The sequence below is a fragment of a genome, unplaced genomic scaffold (assembly GCF_019419815.1).
Source record: "Pyrus x bretschneideri cultivar Hongxiangsu unplaced genomic scaffold, Pyrus_bretschneideri_v1 Contig57, whole genome shotgun sequence".
Taxonomy (NCBI): Eukaryota; Viridiplantae; Streptophyta; class Magnoliopsida; order Rosales; family Rosaceae; genus Pyrus; species Pyrus x bretschneideri.
Genome location: NW_025999795.1, coordinates 2,001,093 through 2,019,586, shown reverse-complemented (window position 1 = coordinate 2,019,586; position 18,494 = coordinate 2,001,093). Strand labels below are relative to the sequence as shown.

The 18,494-nt window shown below is 37.2% G+C and overlaps 3 protein-coding genes across 4 annotated transcripts; 1 reads left to right on the top strand and 2 right to left on the bottom strand.

The window, feature by feature from the left end:
* Window positions 1–968: 968 nt before the first annotated feature.
* On the top strand, window positions 969–5,541 carry LOC103943369 (CDPK-related kinase 4). Of its 2 annotated transcripts, XM_009353659.3 has the most exons (11): window positions 973–1,661; window positions 2,091–2,221; window positions 2,361–2,402; window positions 2,501–2,609; window positions 2,739–2,817; window positions 3,142–3,438; window positions 3,560–3,669; window positions 3,904–4,008; window positions 4,201–4,263; window positions 4,729–4,896; window positions 5,034–5,541. In XM_009353659.3, the coding sequence occupies exons 1-11, from the start codon at window positions 1,128–1,130 to the stop codon at window positions 5,169–5,171; spliced, it is 1,776 nt and encodes a 591-aa protein (XP_009351934.1). In that variant the 5' UTR covers window positions 973–1,127; the 3' UTR covers window positions 5,172–5,541. The 2 variants fall into 2 exon arrangements, with proteins under 2 accessions (XP_009351935.1, XP_009351934.1); XM_009353660.3 differs by lacking the exon at window positions 5,034–5,541 and having other exon boundaries at window positions 969–1,661; window positions 4,191–4,263; window positions 4,729–4,897.
* A 2,205-nt stretch (window positions 5,542–7,746) lies between these two features.
* Window positions 7,747–8,651, bottom strand: LOC103943370 (auxin-responsive protein SAUR32-like). Its single transcript, XM_009353661.3, has one exon. The coding sequence runs from the start codon at window positions 8,405–8,407 to the stop codon at window positions 7,994–7,996; it is 414 nt and encodes a 137-aa protein (XP_009351936.1). The 5' UTR covers window positions 8,408–8,651; the 3' UTR covers window positions 7,747–7,993.
* A 5,271-nt stretch (window positions 8,652–13,922) lies between these two features.
* LOC103943513 lies at window positions 13,923–14,885 on the bottom strand. Its single transcript, XM_009353823.1, has one exon. It carries the CDS (start codon window positions 14,883–14,885, stop codon window positions 13,923–13,925), a length of 963 nt encoding a protein of 320 aa, XP_009352098.1.
* Between the last annotated feature and the right edge of the window lie 3,609 nt (window positions 14,886–18,494).

Below are 18,494 nucleotides of genomic sequence, written 5' to 3'. Positions count from 1 at the left end.
ATTAAGAAATATTCTAGGAAAACGCGTTTTTTTTTTTGTATTTGGAACAGTTTGATTAATTCGGTTAACCCAATTGTCAATCAATGACAACAAAAAATAATATCATAGTCTATTAAATAATAAGTCAGGCTTTCTCTTATTATATGCTTGTGTATATAACACGAGTGTGACGTTAGAGCATGTTATCTTGTGTGCGGTTCTATTATAAGATTAATTTTAGATTCGAGATGTTGCTGAAATGAAAATTTGAGATTTAAACTCGCATATCAGCATTGTCGTAATCATATTAGTTTTGAATATTATCTGGGGAGCAAAAAAGCTTAGATTTGTCATAATTAACCTCCCAACAGGCTAAAGGGATCAAGACAATCCCTCGTAGTATCAGCTTGATCCATAGAAGCTCCAGAAAAGAGGGTTGAATTTTTCTTGGAGAAGTAAACCTTTCTATATCATGAAGTAAATTGATTAGAGGGAACATCGTATTCCCATTATTTTTCCTCTCAAATTTATGATTTCTTTGATTCATGACAACTAGGTATACATGCAATTAGGTATTAAGAAAGATACGCAAGTGAGCAACTCATTTGCGTGTAAACTTCAAATCCTTCCACTCAGTTAAAATTCATTTCAAGGTGATTTTCTACCTGCCTATTAAAGGTGAGGTATGTTCAATTAACCAAGTAAAGATTTTTTTAATGTGTCCATAACACAAGACGGAACGCCACATATCATTGTATAATTGAAGGAAAATTTTATTTTAATGCCTCTCCAAATGTATAATGACATATAGTGTTTTTACCCTGTGTTTTGGACGCATTACATATGGTAGATGAGACCCACTTGAAATAACACATGATTAAAATCAACGGTCAGGCATTAATCACGCAACATTAAAGCCTCACGCTCAGCTGTCAGATTAACATGTAACTCCCCAACATTCAAACTTACACCAAATAAATACCACCAACATTTCACTTATTTGCATTTCTTTTTCTTTCTTTAATTCACATTTCTCTCCTCCCTCCTCCTCCTTCTCTCCCGCCTGTTTAACAAGTCGTCGGATTTTCTCCACCGTCCGATGCACATACTTTGACTCCTCCCTCCTCCAAAACCCTAACAATTCAACGATGGGACTTTGCTGCAGCAAGAACGTCGCCGTTTCCGAGGCCGACAACAAGCCCGCAGCCGCCCAACAGTCAAAACACTCGCCAGTGGCGCCGGTGCCGCCCAGCTCCAGACCCGGCGATGCTCACTCCGGCAAGCACACTCCGGCCAACTCCTTCTCGGCCAGTCCGTGCCCGAGCCCGCTTCCCGCCGGAATTGCGCCGTCGCCGGCGAGGACACCGGGGAGGAAGTTCAGGTGGCCCTTACCTCCTCCGTCTCCGGCGAAACCGATCATGGAGGCGCTTCGACGGCGGCAGGGGCGTGAGGTGAAGCCAAAGGATGGGCCGATACCGGAGGAGCATCCAGGGGGCGTGGAAGGCGAGGGAGGAGAGAGAGTACTGGACAAGAGCTTTGGGTATGGGAAGAACATTGGGGCAAAGTTTGAGCTGGGGAAGGAGGTGGGTCGAGGGCATTTTGGCCATACTTGCTGGGCCAGGGGGAAGAAAGGAGAGCTCAAAGGACAGCCGGTCGCCGTCAAGATCATAGCCAAAGCGAAGGTGACGATGCTTGTTATTGATGAATTATTTGTTTTAATAATTTAGTTGAATTGTCACTTTCTTGTTTGGTATATGAAGCTTGTTTCTTTGTTTATTTTAAGTAAGTTTGGATGAATTTAAAGGGCAAATTGCATCCATTTGTGTTGAAGCAATTAGTATTTCAAGTAATCAGCTTTTTTACCTTTGCATGAAATTGGTAAAATTTAATTAGTTGGGGAATCTGATCACTGGATTAAGCAATGGTTATGTGAATTATACTTCCCTACAACAAGTCGAATCCGAAGAACTTTCGCCTGTTGATCTCTGTCTTTGAACTCATTAGTCATTACCCTTACTGCTGCATCAGCACGGTATTTGGGTTTGCTGAGTTACTGCATATAAATTTTAATTGAAGTTATATTGGTAATTAAATGAGGGATCTTTTCGCAGATGACAACGGCAATAGCTATTGAAGATGTTCGCAGAGAGGTGAAAATACTGAAAGCATTAGCTGGACATAAGAATCTGGTCAGATTTTACGATGCGTTTGAGGATGACCATAACGTCTACATTGTCATGGAGTATAAACTTTTTTTTCTTTCAATAACCTAATCATGTTATTCATAGAAACTTGAAGCCATTGTTCAACTTTGTATGAATACATCAGTATTTTGGCCGATAAGCCTGTTTTGAAGTTTTCTGATCTTGCTGGCCTTACAGGTTGTGTGAAGGTGGAGAACTACTGGATAAGATTTTGTCGAGGTAGAATGAAATGCTTTATTTTCTTTATTGTACTTGTAATTTGCACTTTCGGATTGTATGAGTTAAAGGATTTATTCTTAATCACTACTTTGTGGCAGGGGTGGAAGATACACAGAAAAGGATGCTAAAACTATTGTTGTGCAAATTTTAAGTGTTGTTTCCTTCTGTCATCTCCAAGGTGTCGTACACCGTGATCTAAAGCCAGAGGTACTACATTCAGAAGAAAGTTTGAACTCACAGTTAGATAATTGTGGATGTTCACATGTATTTTTCAATTCTTCACGTTCTCATTCCAACCAGTAACTAATAACTCTGTTCATTATGAATGCTCGGCAGAATTTTCTTTTCACAACAAGAGATGAGGATGCTCCAATGAAGGTTATTGATTTTGGTCTTTCTGACCTTATTAGGCCTGGTAATGGTTGCTTTCCACACTATACTTTTGCTTCAATATATGATGTGCAACTGCTAATTGTTTCTTGTCATGAAGTTCTTACCTATATGATTATTATTGTTTATTGTGTTGCCAAGCATCGTCAATAACTATTTGTTTCATTGGAAGTATTTTCTTTAACCTTTTTCAAAGAGGGTTTTTTTTTATTTTTTATTTTTTTCCTGATATGTTGGCATATTCGTGTGACAAATGAAACTTCCCTCCTTAGAAATCAATCTAATTATGAGACTTTAGTTATCTGAACATTGCATTGTTTTCACAGAACATTTAGTTTTACATGTGCAGATCAACGTCTCAATGATATTGTTGGAAGTGCATACTATGTTGCACCTGAGGTGTTATATAGATCTTACAGTCTCGAAGCAGATATGTGGAGTGTTGGTGTCATAACATATATATTGCTATGTGGAAGTAGACCTTTCTGGGCACGAACTGAATCAGGAATCTTTCGTTCAGTGCTAAGAGCTGATCCTAATTTTGATGATTCTCCTTGGCCTTCAGTCTCCTCAGAAGCCAAAGATTTTCTTAAAAGGCTTCTGAATAAGGACCACAGGAAAAGAATGACTGCTGCCCAAGCTTTAAGTAAGTTGGTTTTAAATATTTCATACATCCTTAATCATATTTTGCACTAAATAACCCTGCTAGTGGCGTGTACAGTTATTTCCTGTTGAGGTATCCTGATAACTATTTCTTGTGTTCACAGCTCACCCATGGTTACGAGATGAAAAACATGATGTGCCTTTAGATATTTTAATCTACAAGTTGGTTAAATCGTATGTTCGGTCCTCACCCTTCAAGCGTGCAGCACTAAAGGTAACACTCCTTCACAAGAAAACGTGCCCTCCAAATCCCCCAAAATGTGAAGAAAGAATTGGAAAGAAAAAAGAAGAAACAACTTAAAATCGAAGCTAACAAGCTGGGGTGTCGTCAGGCATGAATGGCATAATTTTGGGGCAATGAAATCTTTCATACACACAAACACAAACCCACATTTGTGATTTTAGAAGGCATCCTTTGCAAGTTTGTAACATATTTCGTTGTTCACAGGCTCTCTCCAAGGCTTTAACAGAAGATGAGCTCATCTATCTTAGGGCTCAATTTAGGCTCTTGGATCCAAAAAATGGATACGTGTCCCTTGATAATTTCAGAACGGTTAGTCAGAGTTCTTATTGCTTTAACAATACTTCTTTTGTTACATTTTAGGATCCCATTTTGGACCCGTATTATCTATGTACGTGGTATAATAGGGCAATTCAATATCTCTACTATAGTTAGATGTTTCAAATTATTTTATCTTCATTGTTTTTTCATGACTTTTTCAACTTATCGTGAAGAATATTGCAGGCCCTCATGAAAAATTCAACTGATGCCATGAAGATGTCAAGGGTTTATGACATTATAAATTTGGTAAGCGATCTTGATGCCTTCACGTTCTTTGATTTCAACGGTGGAATGGTCCCAAATTTGTTTGCTAATTTCATGTATAGTAGATTCCTATGCAAAGTTGAAACTTGCGTATTTGCTTTTTGTTTAAAACTTTTATTTTAAATGATATAAAATGCACACTGTTGGATATTCTCTGATAGGTCAGGCGGAATAGCGGTCTTTTTCTGTATGGTTATATTCAATGAAACAAAGAGAACACACCCTTTTTTTCTTAATATTGGAGGATTCTAGAACTTTTGGTCTTGAGTTTGTTCTCTTCTCTGACTTTTTCATTGCTGGCTTGTCTTTTCTATTGACAAACACAGCCTTCATAGAATCAATAGAATTGATAAACAAAACCATTTTTCCAATACAATTTTTCATTTTATTTCTCTAATTTTGGCTTTTGCATGAGGCATATACTCATATTCTAGTTTTTAATTCAAGATGGAACCCCTCTCACACAAGAAATTGGACTTCGAAGAGTTCTGCGTCGCTGCAATAAGTTCATATCAGCTAGAAGCTCATGAAGGATGGGAGAACATTGCAAGTACGGCATTTGAGCATTTCGAAAATGAAGGAAACCGGGTCATCTCTGTTGAGGAGTTAGCACAGGTATGCACATCGAACATCAGTCTTCCGTACAATTGCTTGTGTACTTGTCACTTTCAAAATATCATATGGAACCAAGTATCTGCGTCAGTTTGTCAAATGATTACCAGCAAACTGAAGAAAAATAAAACGTTATGCAGGAAATGAATCTTGGTCCTACATCTTATCAATTACTCAATGACTGGATCCGACCTTCAGACAGAAAACTTACGCTTCTTGGATACACCAAATTTTTGCATGGTGTGACAGTGCGTAGTTCCAATACTAGACGTCCATAAATGTAACCGGGATATATAATGTTCTCTTCAAAAATTTACCAACAGTGTTTCGAATTCTTTTAGAACCTTGCCCGCCCCTTTGGCGAGTGAAGGTGACAATGGAGTGTCAGGTTGTGAGTGAAGAGATATAGGTCCATGTCAATAATTTGAGAGATTTTATGCAGAAGAATTTGTTCAAGACCCTTGAAAACGCATCGACATCTTCCTACCAGTTGCGACTGCTGCGATGGTAGAGGCAATGCTATCGAAGAAAGCTTTTGCATTTACATTTGTATGGGTTATTTTTGTGTTCAAATCCTTTGAAGGTAAGGTTACAGAGTTTTGTAATGACATTCCAATATTAATGTTTACAAGTGTAAGGTTAGAAGAACGCTTTGCATTATAATTTCACTTCTCTAAACTTCATGTTGCGAAACTTTAGAAACTTATAATTGTTTTATCTATGGCCCGTTTACGTTGCATTCGGGCGTCCGATGGAGATACAGTGATCCTTGCTTACTTATCATTGTGCGTTGATGACACATCAAATCACCTCCGAGTAACGACCTAGCTTTAGCTTAATATCGTTTTAGATTTGGATTTGACTTGAAAAATTGAATGCTGCCTGTTAACTACTTGACACTTGCCCTTTTTCATTATTCGGGCTTGAGACTGATTAAATAAGATAAACTAACACATACAGAGTTTTAATTTATAAAAAAAAAAAAATTAAACTTGAGCCATATTTGAAAATCTACAAAAATAACTGTTGAAAAGTTACTAATTAAGTTTTTAATTCAAAACGCGATGATAATTAAATTCCCTCTAATTTTCCTTCAATCCAAAGGTGTCAATATGGTTACCTGTAATTGAATTCCATAAAATATTGGTTAGATTTCTACGTTTGCTTACGATCAAAGTTACGTGTTGGTGGGATGGGTTGCACTTGGTCAGTGGCTGGCCCTTTGATCAAAGTCAAACAAACATACAATAAACCTCTCCTTGGCAAATTGGCGTGGTTCTTGCCTATGATCGGCGGCATGCGGCACTCCTTAGCCGAGATGCAATAGCCACACACCGTCACATATTTACTAATCAGGAGTCGAGATGTTTTCTTAATATCTATGTTTAGAGTTTAAAGACTTAGAGATTCGCACCGTTAAAGAGAGAGAGATCTAAACCATTAGGTTATATAAGATGGGCTAGTAGAATGAGCAAATGAGGACTGCAAGATTCAAAATGAATAGTCCGGATCTTAGAGTCCGTCGGCTCTGGACACAGAAATCCAAAAATGATCTCAGTTCAATCATCAGTGTATATAATTGGACGATAATTGATATACATCAGGTTTGATTATATTATGCAGCCAAATGCAAAAGTCTTTCCAACTTGCCAACAATCACGCTACTCGTTTACTTGGGTAACAATTGACCTTATCAAATAATCTCTACTAACTAATGAAATCCTCTTTGTCAATCAAAAGAGGGTGAAAAGACAACTTAGTCTTCTATTACACAAAAAAAATAATAGGCAATAATGTAATTTCACATGTTCAAATTTTACTGTTTTTTATTGAAACTTCACCTACAGGTGATGTTAAACTACCTCCAATATTTAAAAAAAAAAAAAAAAAAAAAAAAAAAAAAAAAAAAAAAAAAACCTCTCACTCTCCCCACGTTCTCTCTCTTCCTCTCTCCTTCTCATTTTCTAAAAATATGTGTTAATTTGTAGGCAAATGCTAGTATCAAATTAAGAAATGTTGCTCAGGTGACCTTTGAAAGAGGAGCATGTCTACATGCCCAAACTGGACTGTTTCAAAAAACGCTTGACATTTCACATGAGAAATAAACGACCAATCTTCCACATGGGGATGGGGCAGCGGTGGAGTGCAGAAGGTAGACGAAATCAAATGATTGGATCAAAATTTCAAAATATTAATTTGTGCTGGCTTCACACTTTTATTTATAAATGCTAAATGAACAGGTCATATAATTATAAAAATGAAACAACTAATATTCAAGTTGACGTAATATATTCGTTGAGTATGACTCACCATCCTAAGTAACTCTTCAAAGTTAATTTACAATTTCGAAGTATAACTCCTAAGTATGAAGGTTAAGATTAAGAGCTCTGATATAAGTGGAGAAAAATACGGCTAAATCCGTTGTCACGATGAGATCCAAAGTTGTGGAGCAAAATTTCAAATATAATCCAACATATAAAAATCGAAATCTTCAACTAAACCTAATGGGTGTGAGTAAGTCTTTAATGAGAGATTTTTTAGGGTGGTGGAACTACGATCGGTAAACTAAATGTCATCGGACCTTATTTCGAGTACACTGAAAAATTTCTCTAAACGAGATGTCATTATACAAGTGGACGAATACTTGAAGAAAAAAAAATTCCTCTATGTGTATAATAACATCATGCCGCTAGCGTTGCGGGCACATTAAAAATCTCTCCAAAGGCACACACCCTTGATGTTTTGAACCGAGTATTATACGTTTGTGTAATTTCTTATCTCCAACAACCAGCAACCAGCAACCAGCAACTTCCTTCCCACTTTTATATATTCATTTCACATTAACAACAAGAATAAAGAAAAAGATTACGTCTCCAAACGAATATTCCCAAAAATCATACATAAGATGACGATGATGATCCATCGATTTTTTATCATGAAAAATCATCCACTAATCCATAAGACATCATACAAGAAATCCAAACAAATTAATAATATTTGAGGTCCCAACGAATTAGAAAAGAATCCAATGCCTCGCTCACAATTAATAAACTGAAATGAAGAAATCTATATCTACTTAATAATCTTCACAATTAATAAATCAAACCCTAAAACACCAGGCATAATGGTGATGGTGGTGGTTGTGATGGTGATGGTGGTGGTGATGATGATGATGATGGCCGTGGAACGAAGTCTCCCTATCGATCATGCCTTGAACGGTGCGAAACTCCTCCACGTGGCAAGGAATACTGATCGGACCCTTGTGATCGAATCCGTACTCCTTCTCCGCCTCCTTCAGCAGCTGCATGAAGAGCGGGTGGTTGACGTAGACCACCGGAATAACAAACCTCTGCTGGTCCTCCCCCTGGCCCACCATCACCGCCATACAGCCTTTCGGAATATCTTTGAGCTCCTTGCTGTTCTTGTCGTGGTGGTGGTGGAGAAGGTGGGGGAAGTGGAGGTGGAAGTTCAGGTGGTTGTGCTTGCTGGGCCTGTCGGCGGCGATAAATCCCATCTTTTCGAAAACTCGAAAAACCCGAAAATCAGAAAACCCTAGAGAGCAAGAAAACAGTGGAGAAACTTGAAGTTGTTGAGTTAGGGTTATAAGAAGACGAAAGAAAACGGCCACGGATCGGAAGCGGAGATGGTAAGGTTGAACTGGGTTAGGGCGGAGTCGGTTAACGATCTCGGAATATTGCTCATGATATATGATCGGATTCAACAACCAACATAAATATCGATGGAGAAAAAGGAGAAGCTGAGAGAGGTTTTTGGAGAGGGAGGGGTTTGGTGTTTATATAGTAGCTGTCGTAGGAGCAGATAGGGTTTGCTTACCTTATACAGAAAGGAGAGGGTTAGAGGGTGGGAAAAGATATAAAATCAAAGTCGTATACGCTGTAGAAGTCTGGAGGCTTACAACTTGCAGGAAGGTTTTACAAAACGCGCCTGATAATTACTATTTATTTCATTTTATTTCATTTTTTTATGGTAATTACCAGAATTCTGTGTCGGTAAAAAGTCTCTGATATGCAATTAACTAATTTGCGTTCCAAATATTTGGAATATGTAATTAACAATTGCAAATTAGGGCCTTGTTAAGAATTACTTTTAAAATAATTAAAAAATTTAAAGAAAATATTTTTAGGTTCAAAAAATAAATAAATTGTTTATTGCAACAAGCACCAGGTATGTGCTTCTTGCATAAAACAATAAAGTGTTTTTCTAGAATTCACTTGTCATTTTATTATTTTACTAAAAATTGGTTTCAGAAGCATTTTCAATAAAAACGCTTTCAGCTAGTTTAAAAACATTTTCGAACGAGTCCTAGTTTTCTGGCAACCCCCCTCCCTTTTAAACTTATTTTCAAAAAAAAAATTGCAAATTGGTTTCTTTCATTCCAAAAACTAATAAGGTATGTAATTATTGATCCAATCAAAACAAATAAGGTAGAATTAATTAATTAATACGTTAGCAAAATAGTATTGATAAGGGATAATTTTATAACGTTTAGAAGGAATGTTTATGAAATTAATTAATTATGGAAATGATGAATAATTTTTATACTTGAGTTTGAATTTACATTTAAAAATACAATCAAAGTCAACTCACAAGTTTATTAATAAAACAAATTCAATAAAGCAACCATTGGTACCATAGAAATCCAGCTATAAACGGGGGAAGAGGATCCTCTCTTGACCACGAAATCCAGACCGTTCAAAATTAATCCAACGATTTCAAACAGAGAATCCTTTAAAAGTTATAATAATTGTAACAGTTGAATTAAATTTGAACAATCCGAATTTCATGATCAGAAGGATTCTCATCTTGAGCTCAGGAGAGGATCCTCTTCCATAAACGGGATAGTCTTAACACACATTTTATTTTATTTTATTTTTTGGGTGTCAATTCACACATTTGAGATTCCACGTCAACAAATAAAGCAAGGGAATTCGCCTCTCATAAAAAGTAAAAATAGAGGAAAGAATTGAAATCTTGCAAAGCAGCTTTAGCCATCAAATCCACATGGACAACAAGTGGCCGACGCTTCTCGTCCTCGTCAGCAGTTTTATGGGGTCCATATGATTGGAAAATGCGACCCGACAATGAGGTGTCACGCGCTTCACACACCATATGAAGCCGTCCAGTAACATGCTTCGAACATGTCCAAGTCCAACTGGATTGGACCAATACTATAGATGAGGGAGCATCACGTCATCATCTTAATTTTATTTAATTTTTCGGTTTAAATATTTGTTTCTTCACCTGCTAGGAACTTTAACGAAAAATTTATAGTACTGTTTATTTTAACGAAAAATCATAGTTTTCAAACATTTTTCATTAATTTTCCTTCGCTATTACTTGTGCTGCAGTTCTTTGGAAATAATTATCAACTAACATTTTGTTTATCTTAATAAAATATTGTTAATTACCTATTATTTTTACTATAAAACAATGATTAAGTACAATTGCTGGTATACTAGGAGCGCTTAAAAAGTCGTGGCATTTTGGATAGCATGCGGGAAATCTTTGAATATGGCAACCAGATCACATCAACTGTCCCCTGTATTCTCTTCCAATTTTTCAATTTTGCTACCTACAACTTTATTTGAATTTAATCGAGACTATCTTAAAATATTATTGTAGTAAATTGTTTGCGATATAGAATTTCTTCTCCTTGCTCTTTACGAGATGCCGCATGCAAATTGCTCATAATCTGCAGCCCTAGGGCCACTTTGTTTTGGTATGCGTTAAGTAGTACAAAGTCGGATAGATGACATGATCTGGTTGCTAAATTCAAAGGTTTCAAGCATGCTACCCAAAATGTCCTTGACTTTTTACGTGCTTCTACTAAACCCCACTTGGGAGCCATGCCTTGCTCAGCTCAAATTTAGGGCCGGATTCTGTGGCAGATATTACTGCAAAATCCTTGTGACGTAACAGGTATCATGCATGCCCATTTTCTACCGTGTTACATTGCTCACAGAGATGCATGTGCTCCTCATATCTTGGTCCTCTTAAGTGCAAAGTTTAGTTTAATCACTTGAATTTAGGATTAATCAACCAAATCCTGCGGTTGATTGATGCACAAGTTTTGTGATGGGCATTCCTAGACCATTTGATCAAGAGATCTGGAGATGCATGGGATTCTAAATTCTAGGAAGATCTTTCCAGATATAGCCGTTTGATCATGACCCACAAAAATGGGAACGGTTTAGCTGTTTTTTTAAGTCAAAAGACTCAACCAAAAGGGGAGGTGATTACTGATTATGTCGAGCATCTAATTTCCATTTTTGTTCCCTCCTTTTTCTTTTGATTTTTCTTTGGCTCTCCAACTTTCCACACAAACATTTATCCTAATCCCTCCAATAATATGGCAAGTTTAATATTCAACAAGTCGAGAACTTTTTTAGTGAGTCCAGAGCACGATCACATACACCATATGTTATATACAAGTGGAGGGACACTTGATGGGGAAAAAAAAAACTTTCCTTCCACTTGTATAATAACATATGTCTTATCGTAGTGGCAAAGCCACTTGAGGACCAGGAGAGGTCATGGCCTACCCTGGAATTTTTCATTTTGTACTTTTTGTTTATGTGCTTTTAGTTGGATATTCTGCATTCTTCGACTTATGTGTGTTTGCTTCCAGCTAACTTTATTGTGTTTTTCTAATTGATAAAATAAATATGTTTTCCAATAGTATAGTTATCAAACCAAAGGCATATATCAACTAGCCTTCCTTTAGTTAGTTCACTATTTTGCATGATAGAGTATTGTTTTACAGTGAAACCACGTATATATGGAATAGAGGAAGAATTCATCTTCAAAGATAATTTTCAAATTTGTAGTTTTGAGCCATGATTATGAATTTTTGTTCAACTTCATTATAGGAACTTATAAAGAAGTTCAGTACTTACGATATAATTATCTCAAATAAATAAAAAAAATTGTGACTTTATTACTCTCTTTTTTATTAAAATTATTCACTTTACTACAAAAAAATGAACCTTTTTCTCCCATTAGTTATATTATTTTTTTCTTTCAATTTCTTTCTTATGGCTTAGTGGCCCCTCCTAGCTTCGATTTCTGGCTTTGCCACTGTGTTATGGTATGTATTCTGGGTATATTGAAAAATCTCTCAAGCAAATAATACCCCTTGTTCATTAATTCTATTTTATGACTGAGTTTACATTTTCTTATTTTGACCAAAAGAGGAGATGGATTCTCGAACTTACGACATCTTACAACATCAACAAGAAAAATACTGTTGAACAAATGGTTGGTTAGTCAATTTACAATTCCTAAATATATGTAGTTTGTGGAGAAAATAATCGCATCTTAGTGTTAATTGTCTTATTGGAATTTTAGGAATGAGAGGTAAATGAAACTTCTTCGTGGCTACGATCAATTTTAATTCATTTCCTTTTCCACCAACGAGTACGTTTCAAAATTTAGTGCTGTCTACCTTTGATTATAACAGCCAACCAATTTGGTTTTCGACTTTTTGTTCTTTAAGTGGGTGGTCCTTTGAAGTTACGCCGATGTGACCTAATTAAATGTTTGTTAGCTGAGAAGATGTAGGTTCGAATTTTCTCATGTGGCAACAAAATGTTGATTAACTGATATAATAGTTTGACATCCAAAATAAAATAGTGAACTGCCATGACTTCACCAGCTGATTCATTTAAAAAAAAAAAATTTATGTGGTATCAAAGTGTTGATTAATTGATTTATAACAAAAGACCTTGTATTATTGTTGTACAACACATTCTAATTGTAACTCAACATTTTTTTCTGGAGTCTCCTTCTCTCTTACTTTCTTTTTTAAAAATGTCAACACAAAATGTTGATCTGACTTAATCATGACCGTTCAAATAGGAAGGGAAGAAAGGGAAGAAGAATTTGAAGGGAAGGTAATCGTACTCAGTTTTTTGCTTTTGCTGTGTGGTCTAAATCTGCACTTCAAGTTGAACATTAAACTCAATGTCTGACCATGATTTTCAGATTTGGTTCCAACACTATACAAAACCAAAATTGTCCCGGAAAAATAACATAAAACAAAAAGTATAATTTAGATTAAAAATATGAACATGGATCAAATGAAATTGTGCAATTTGCTGGTCACGAGACTCACGACGGTGGTTAAGATTTGGGTTTAGCAGTAAAAGACAGACATGGGGAAGTCCAATCTAAGCGCATAACCAGGCCACCAGTCTAATGAAGAGCATTTCTATGGACTTGAACTGGAATTCATGATATATGGAAAGCAATTAAGTACAAGACTATTATAATTACACAGCAAAAAAAAATTTCGTTACAAGTAAAACATCTCTGGTTCATTAGAAAAAAAAATTCTCAGCCCCGTATTACATCATATGTTTGATTTCTAACGCTCTTGAATACATGATGGTGGCTAGGTGAGGGATGAAATGCTTCGTCATGGCAGTCTATCCTTTTTGGAGGCTGGGAAGGCTTATAGAGGTATTTCAGACTCTCCGTTCACCACTGTGTGATTCACTAGCGCTAAAAATCATCAAATGAACTATTTAAATCCTTCCATCCAATCATCCCCATAACATAAACATGCAGTTGCTTGAATATATATTTTACATATGTAATAAACAAAATGTGTATAGTAGAACATTGGCATAGGAACAATAGACACTTGAAGACTTGAGAAGTAATGTGTGACAAGACATGATTTTTTTTCTCATTTTTCATCATCACAATTTGTAATTAATTTAGCCAAAATTAAAGAAAAAGTAAAAAAGAAAATTCTATACCAAATCTAGAAGGAGAAGAAAGGAAAACATCAAACATTCATGCGTACGAATAATATCCAGGTTCTCATTTTCCTCTTCTGAATTCTTCCATATCTGTGTACTTACCCAAAAAAGAAAACAAGGTTTCTTGAATGGTGAAGTGACCGAAAGGGCCCTCATAATTCTAACTAGAACATCAAGTAATCTTCCTCATCGTCATCATCGAATGTATTGTGTTGTATTCACGTCCAATAATTAGTGGTTTTCCTAATCAGCCGACACAATTATCTGCACCCCCTCCGCCGGCTTCCGCTTCCGAACCAAGCGGCAGCGATCTGCTCCGGCAGCTAACGAGTCCGCGATGGGCTTAATGACCAAAATGCCCTGCCCCACGGCTGCACAAATTAGCGTCGACAAAAACGCAGCGAATGAGAGGGCGGTGAACGCCGGGTGGTCCGGCTTCCACAACACGGTCATCCCCATGAGAATAATCTGCAGCGGTAGTGGCACCAATACCGTGGCGGCAAGGGTGTAAATCCTCAACCTCAGCCCCTTGTTGATCACCAACGACAAAACCCTCCAGCACGAAAACAAGAACCACATCGAGTACGCGCCACCGAACGCGGCGAACATGATGGTGTTCAACAAAGGGTATGTGCATGAAACCATGCTGCTGCCGTACTCGACCTTCTGGACGACATAGTTCCGTACAAAAATCTCCGGCAGCGGCAGGTGGAGCTTGTGGAACGGGTGGAAGAACAGGAAGAGGACTTGCACCAGAAGCATGGGGAGACACGTGGCGAGGACGAATGCGATGGCCCAGGAGACATTGGGGGTCTTCTTTTCAATGGAGGCGTCGACAAGGAAGAGCAAGGTGACGAGGAAGGCAGGCTCGAATAACCCTAACGAGAGCGCCACGTGGATTTTGCAAAACTGGGGCTCCTCGAAGGAGGCGAGGACTGAGAGGAAAGGGTAGAGGTAGGTGCGGCGGAAGGTGGGGATTCGGAGGAGCTCGTTGAGGGACCAGAAGATGATGAATATGACGAGGAGGAATCGGACGGTCCAGAGGGAGTTGAAGTGCCGAAGGTGGAGGGCGGTGCGGGACTTTAAGCAGAGGTTGAAGATGAAGGAGATGGAGAGGAGGGAAAGGACGATGAGGGCGGAGATGAATAGTAAGGTGGCAACGTCGAAGGCGGAGTCGAGGAATGGCGTTGAAGGAATGAAGAACATCGAGCGAAATATCAATTGGATTGATTAACTAATTAATTAATTTGTAAACAAATTAATTAATTAGTTAATCAATGAATAATATTCTATCTCTCTCGATCGCTCTGATGATCTCGATGAAGGATGGATATATGGAAGACAAACCCTCCTTTTGTTTATTCTCCTTTTTGTATATATCGATATCGAATATACTGATGGTTATGAATATATGTACTTTTTTTTTGTATCGATATCGATATATTGCTATCTAACCACGACTACGGTAAAACAAGAGGAGATGTGATCAATATCGTTGTACAAAAGTAAGGGCGGCAATAAGGCTGCTGGCCTTGGCGGTGAGAGACGCGGCGGAAGGTGGTGGGACTGGAGATTATGCATGGAATGGAAATAGTGAACAGATATAGGATATAGTACTTGGGAACAATATTGGAGGAAGTAAAGGTGTAATATGGAAAAACTGAGGAGGAAGAGGGCATTGGGGGGTGGGCAAGGGTTACGTCGGAGGAGTATTTGGGGAGAGAAGGGTTGAGACTTATTTCTCTCCCCGATTTCCCTACCGGCGGGAAACAGGCTTGACAGCCTGCAACGAAGGAAGAGCGATCGATGATTTGGGGTCTAGAAACTTTAGTTAGAGAGAGGAGGGAGAATCAAGGGAGGAGGAGAAATGTGGTGCAATGAGATGTCTCCTTCCATTTCGGCCTTTTACGGTTAGAATTTAGGAGTTTTGGAATTTAATTTGCACCTTTATTATTTTGTGTTTGCATAATAAGACTTAGATATGAGCTGTACATCTTTATTTTTTATTTTTTTGGAATTTATTATAGACATTGTTTTTATTATTTATTTTTAAAATGTTTTGAGATTAATTCTATTTTTAAGAATTTAAAAATTGTTAATTAAGAAGATACAGCTCAAAACCAGATATTCTAGGATTTTTATCTGTTTTTTGCCGATTGTAATTGGATTAACACAGTTGAGTATGATCTGCATGACAACTTAGATGGATTGTCTTAAGCATATACCACTCCACCATTGGGTAATTTCATGCCAAATAAGATTTATATGCACAAAAAGATAAATGATGCTTGCAATTAAATAAGTACAGCTATCAGCTAATTTTGTACATTTGTAGGACTAGAAGTCTAGATGTAAAATAATCGCAACCATACATCAATAATTGGAAACTCCTCCGTTAAATGTTTACGCCCTTATTATTGTATATATTTTTTTAGTAAATTGTGAATTATGTTCCAATACTTACAAGTATTTGGTATAATCACAATTGAACACTTTTTTTTTTTTTTAAATTTTCTGATCACAATTTAAGGGTTAAATTTGCTGTAATGATATTTAAGGAGTATATATGGTGATATTACTAAGTACTTGTAATGTAGCAAGTCCTGAGAGTAAAGCAACTAGTGCACTGCAGAAATAAAACCCAAAAATTTTCTTTTGGCGATCCAAAATTAGTGCAATATATTAATTGAGTTATGTTCATCGATTACATTTGGCCGAATAATGGAAATAAAAAGTGCATTAAGGCATGATGCTTCATCGACTCATCACTTGACTGCAGTCTGTAGGTGTGGCAATATATATAAAACCTACATTTCCAGCAATCGCTTTCTGTAACTTATGACAATATGAAGTCTTTTTTTTAATTGCTTTGTTTCGCACATTGCGCACCTGCAAGTGCCACCCACTACTCACCCTATTATGTATATGGGCAATTTCCTATCCAAGAATACGATGTTGTTTCTATGTCATTATCTTCCCTTCCTCGAAGACAAAGGAGTCACCAGGAAACTGACTAACTAGAGTCTATAGCTCCTCTAGGCCCCAATAGACTGAATTAGTCCTTCTACCAGCACGAAACGCTAGTTGAGCTAGGAGTTCCAAGCGCTAAGTCCTCTTTCCTTCGGAAAGTCATTTCAGGCAAGAAAGCCAATCTGGGAGGAAAGAAAGTCAGTTGCTCCGTGGCGATACGGACTCGATCTGCTCCTACCCACTGGGAGGCACTATGGCATGTTGGGAAAAGCTACTTTACTAACCGGTACCAGTGGTGGTGTCATAGACGTAAGCACTGTTGTCAGAAACAGTAAGGACTAAATGCCTATAGTCAACCGCTGGTGGTTCAGGAAGTGAATTAGATTCATATGTACATTTTCCTATAATCATGCAGTTGTGGCCCAGACGTTACATATACATTCTTAGTATGTACACATTTTGTGTTTCACATGCAGTACATGCTTGATCAATGCAAAAACTAATCCCAGCTCCCAATAAAAGAGAGAGCAACTACTGCACTGCAGAATTTGGTCGGTTGGTGCATACAACCCACAGCTAGTGCAGGCATTCTTAAAGAATCGCTATTGAGATTTATATATCTTTGCACAACTAAAACCAGAAAAAAGTTGCTTTTGGCGATCCCAAAAACTAAATAAAAAGTGCCTTAAGGCGTGATGCCTCATCGACTTGACTGCAGGCGGCACTATAAAAAACCTACACTTCCAGTGATCATCAGTACTTTCCCTTCCAGGCTTCCACCCAGAAGATATAAAGTCTTTTTCTTTTTAACTTTGTCTCGCACATTGCACACACCTGCGCCCCACTACTCACAATTGTCAAATATATATTTACTAGGTGCGCGGTTGTGGCCTGGCCCAGACCTTAGACAGTACTACTAGCTAACGAGCTTACCAACCTTTTATATATGAGAAACTGAGAAATGTGCATGAAGTAGTTTATTAGAAGGGAAGTGGTAGTTTATTAGAAGAGAAGAGGCGAGTGTTAGTGCTCAATGCATACTCATGCACACGTTATTGGAAACAATAAAACCATATATTTTTTGTCAAACAAAACATAAAACTATTGAAATACACATAATTGATACATTTGACAACACTTTCTCCAGTTTCCGATAGAGGTGAACTTTATTATTATAAGTACTACTTGCTCTAAGAAGTGTGTCAGTTTCATGCGTGTCCAAATAACATCACCTTGTTTTAAATAGTTACATCCTAGAAAAAGAAACACGTAAACCGACTTGGTATATTCTGAAAAATTGAAGGGAATGAATTAGATTTTAGTGGCTACTTGCTAGTTGTTACTATAACTAACCTTCACTACAAGAAACTATACCATAGCAACTGACATTAGTTTCATAAAATGAGATGGTGAAAAGGTCTATCAATGGCCACTGATAGACTTTTTACCACCCCGATCATTCATTGATAAGCCTTTTGCCGAGCTTACAACTAAGATCAATGGCCATATATTAGTAGCTTTTTGTTGTGATTAGTGCACAATATATAGTCTTGCCAACCTAACAATGAAGGTTCGAAATAAACAGGATGGGATATTGGAATATGAGTCAAACAGACCATAAGGAAAAAAAACTAGCCACAATTTGAACTGTGGAAGTCTATAAATGGTTGATTGGCGATCACCAATATAATTGTGCAATGAGGAGATCATGCTGTAAATAAGTTGAAGAAACTGAAATAAAAATAACCTAACGAAGCTATATTTTCTGGTAAAGAAATGTGTTTTCTCTAGCCTTCTTTCTAACTGAAATTATTTTTAGTTGATCTAACACAACCTCTCCCAGAT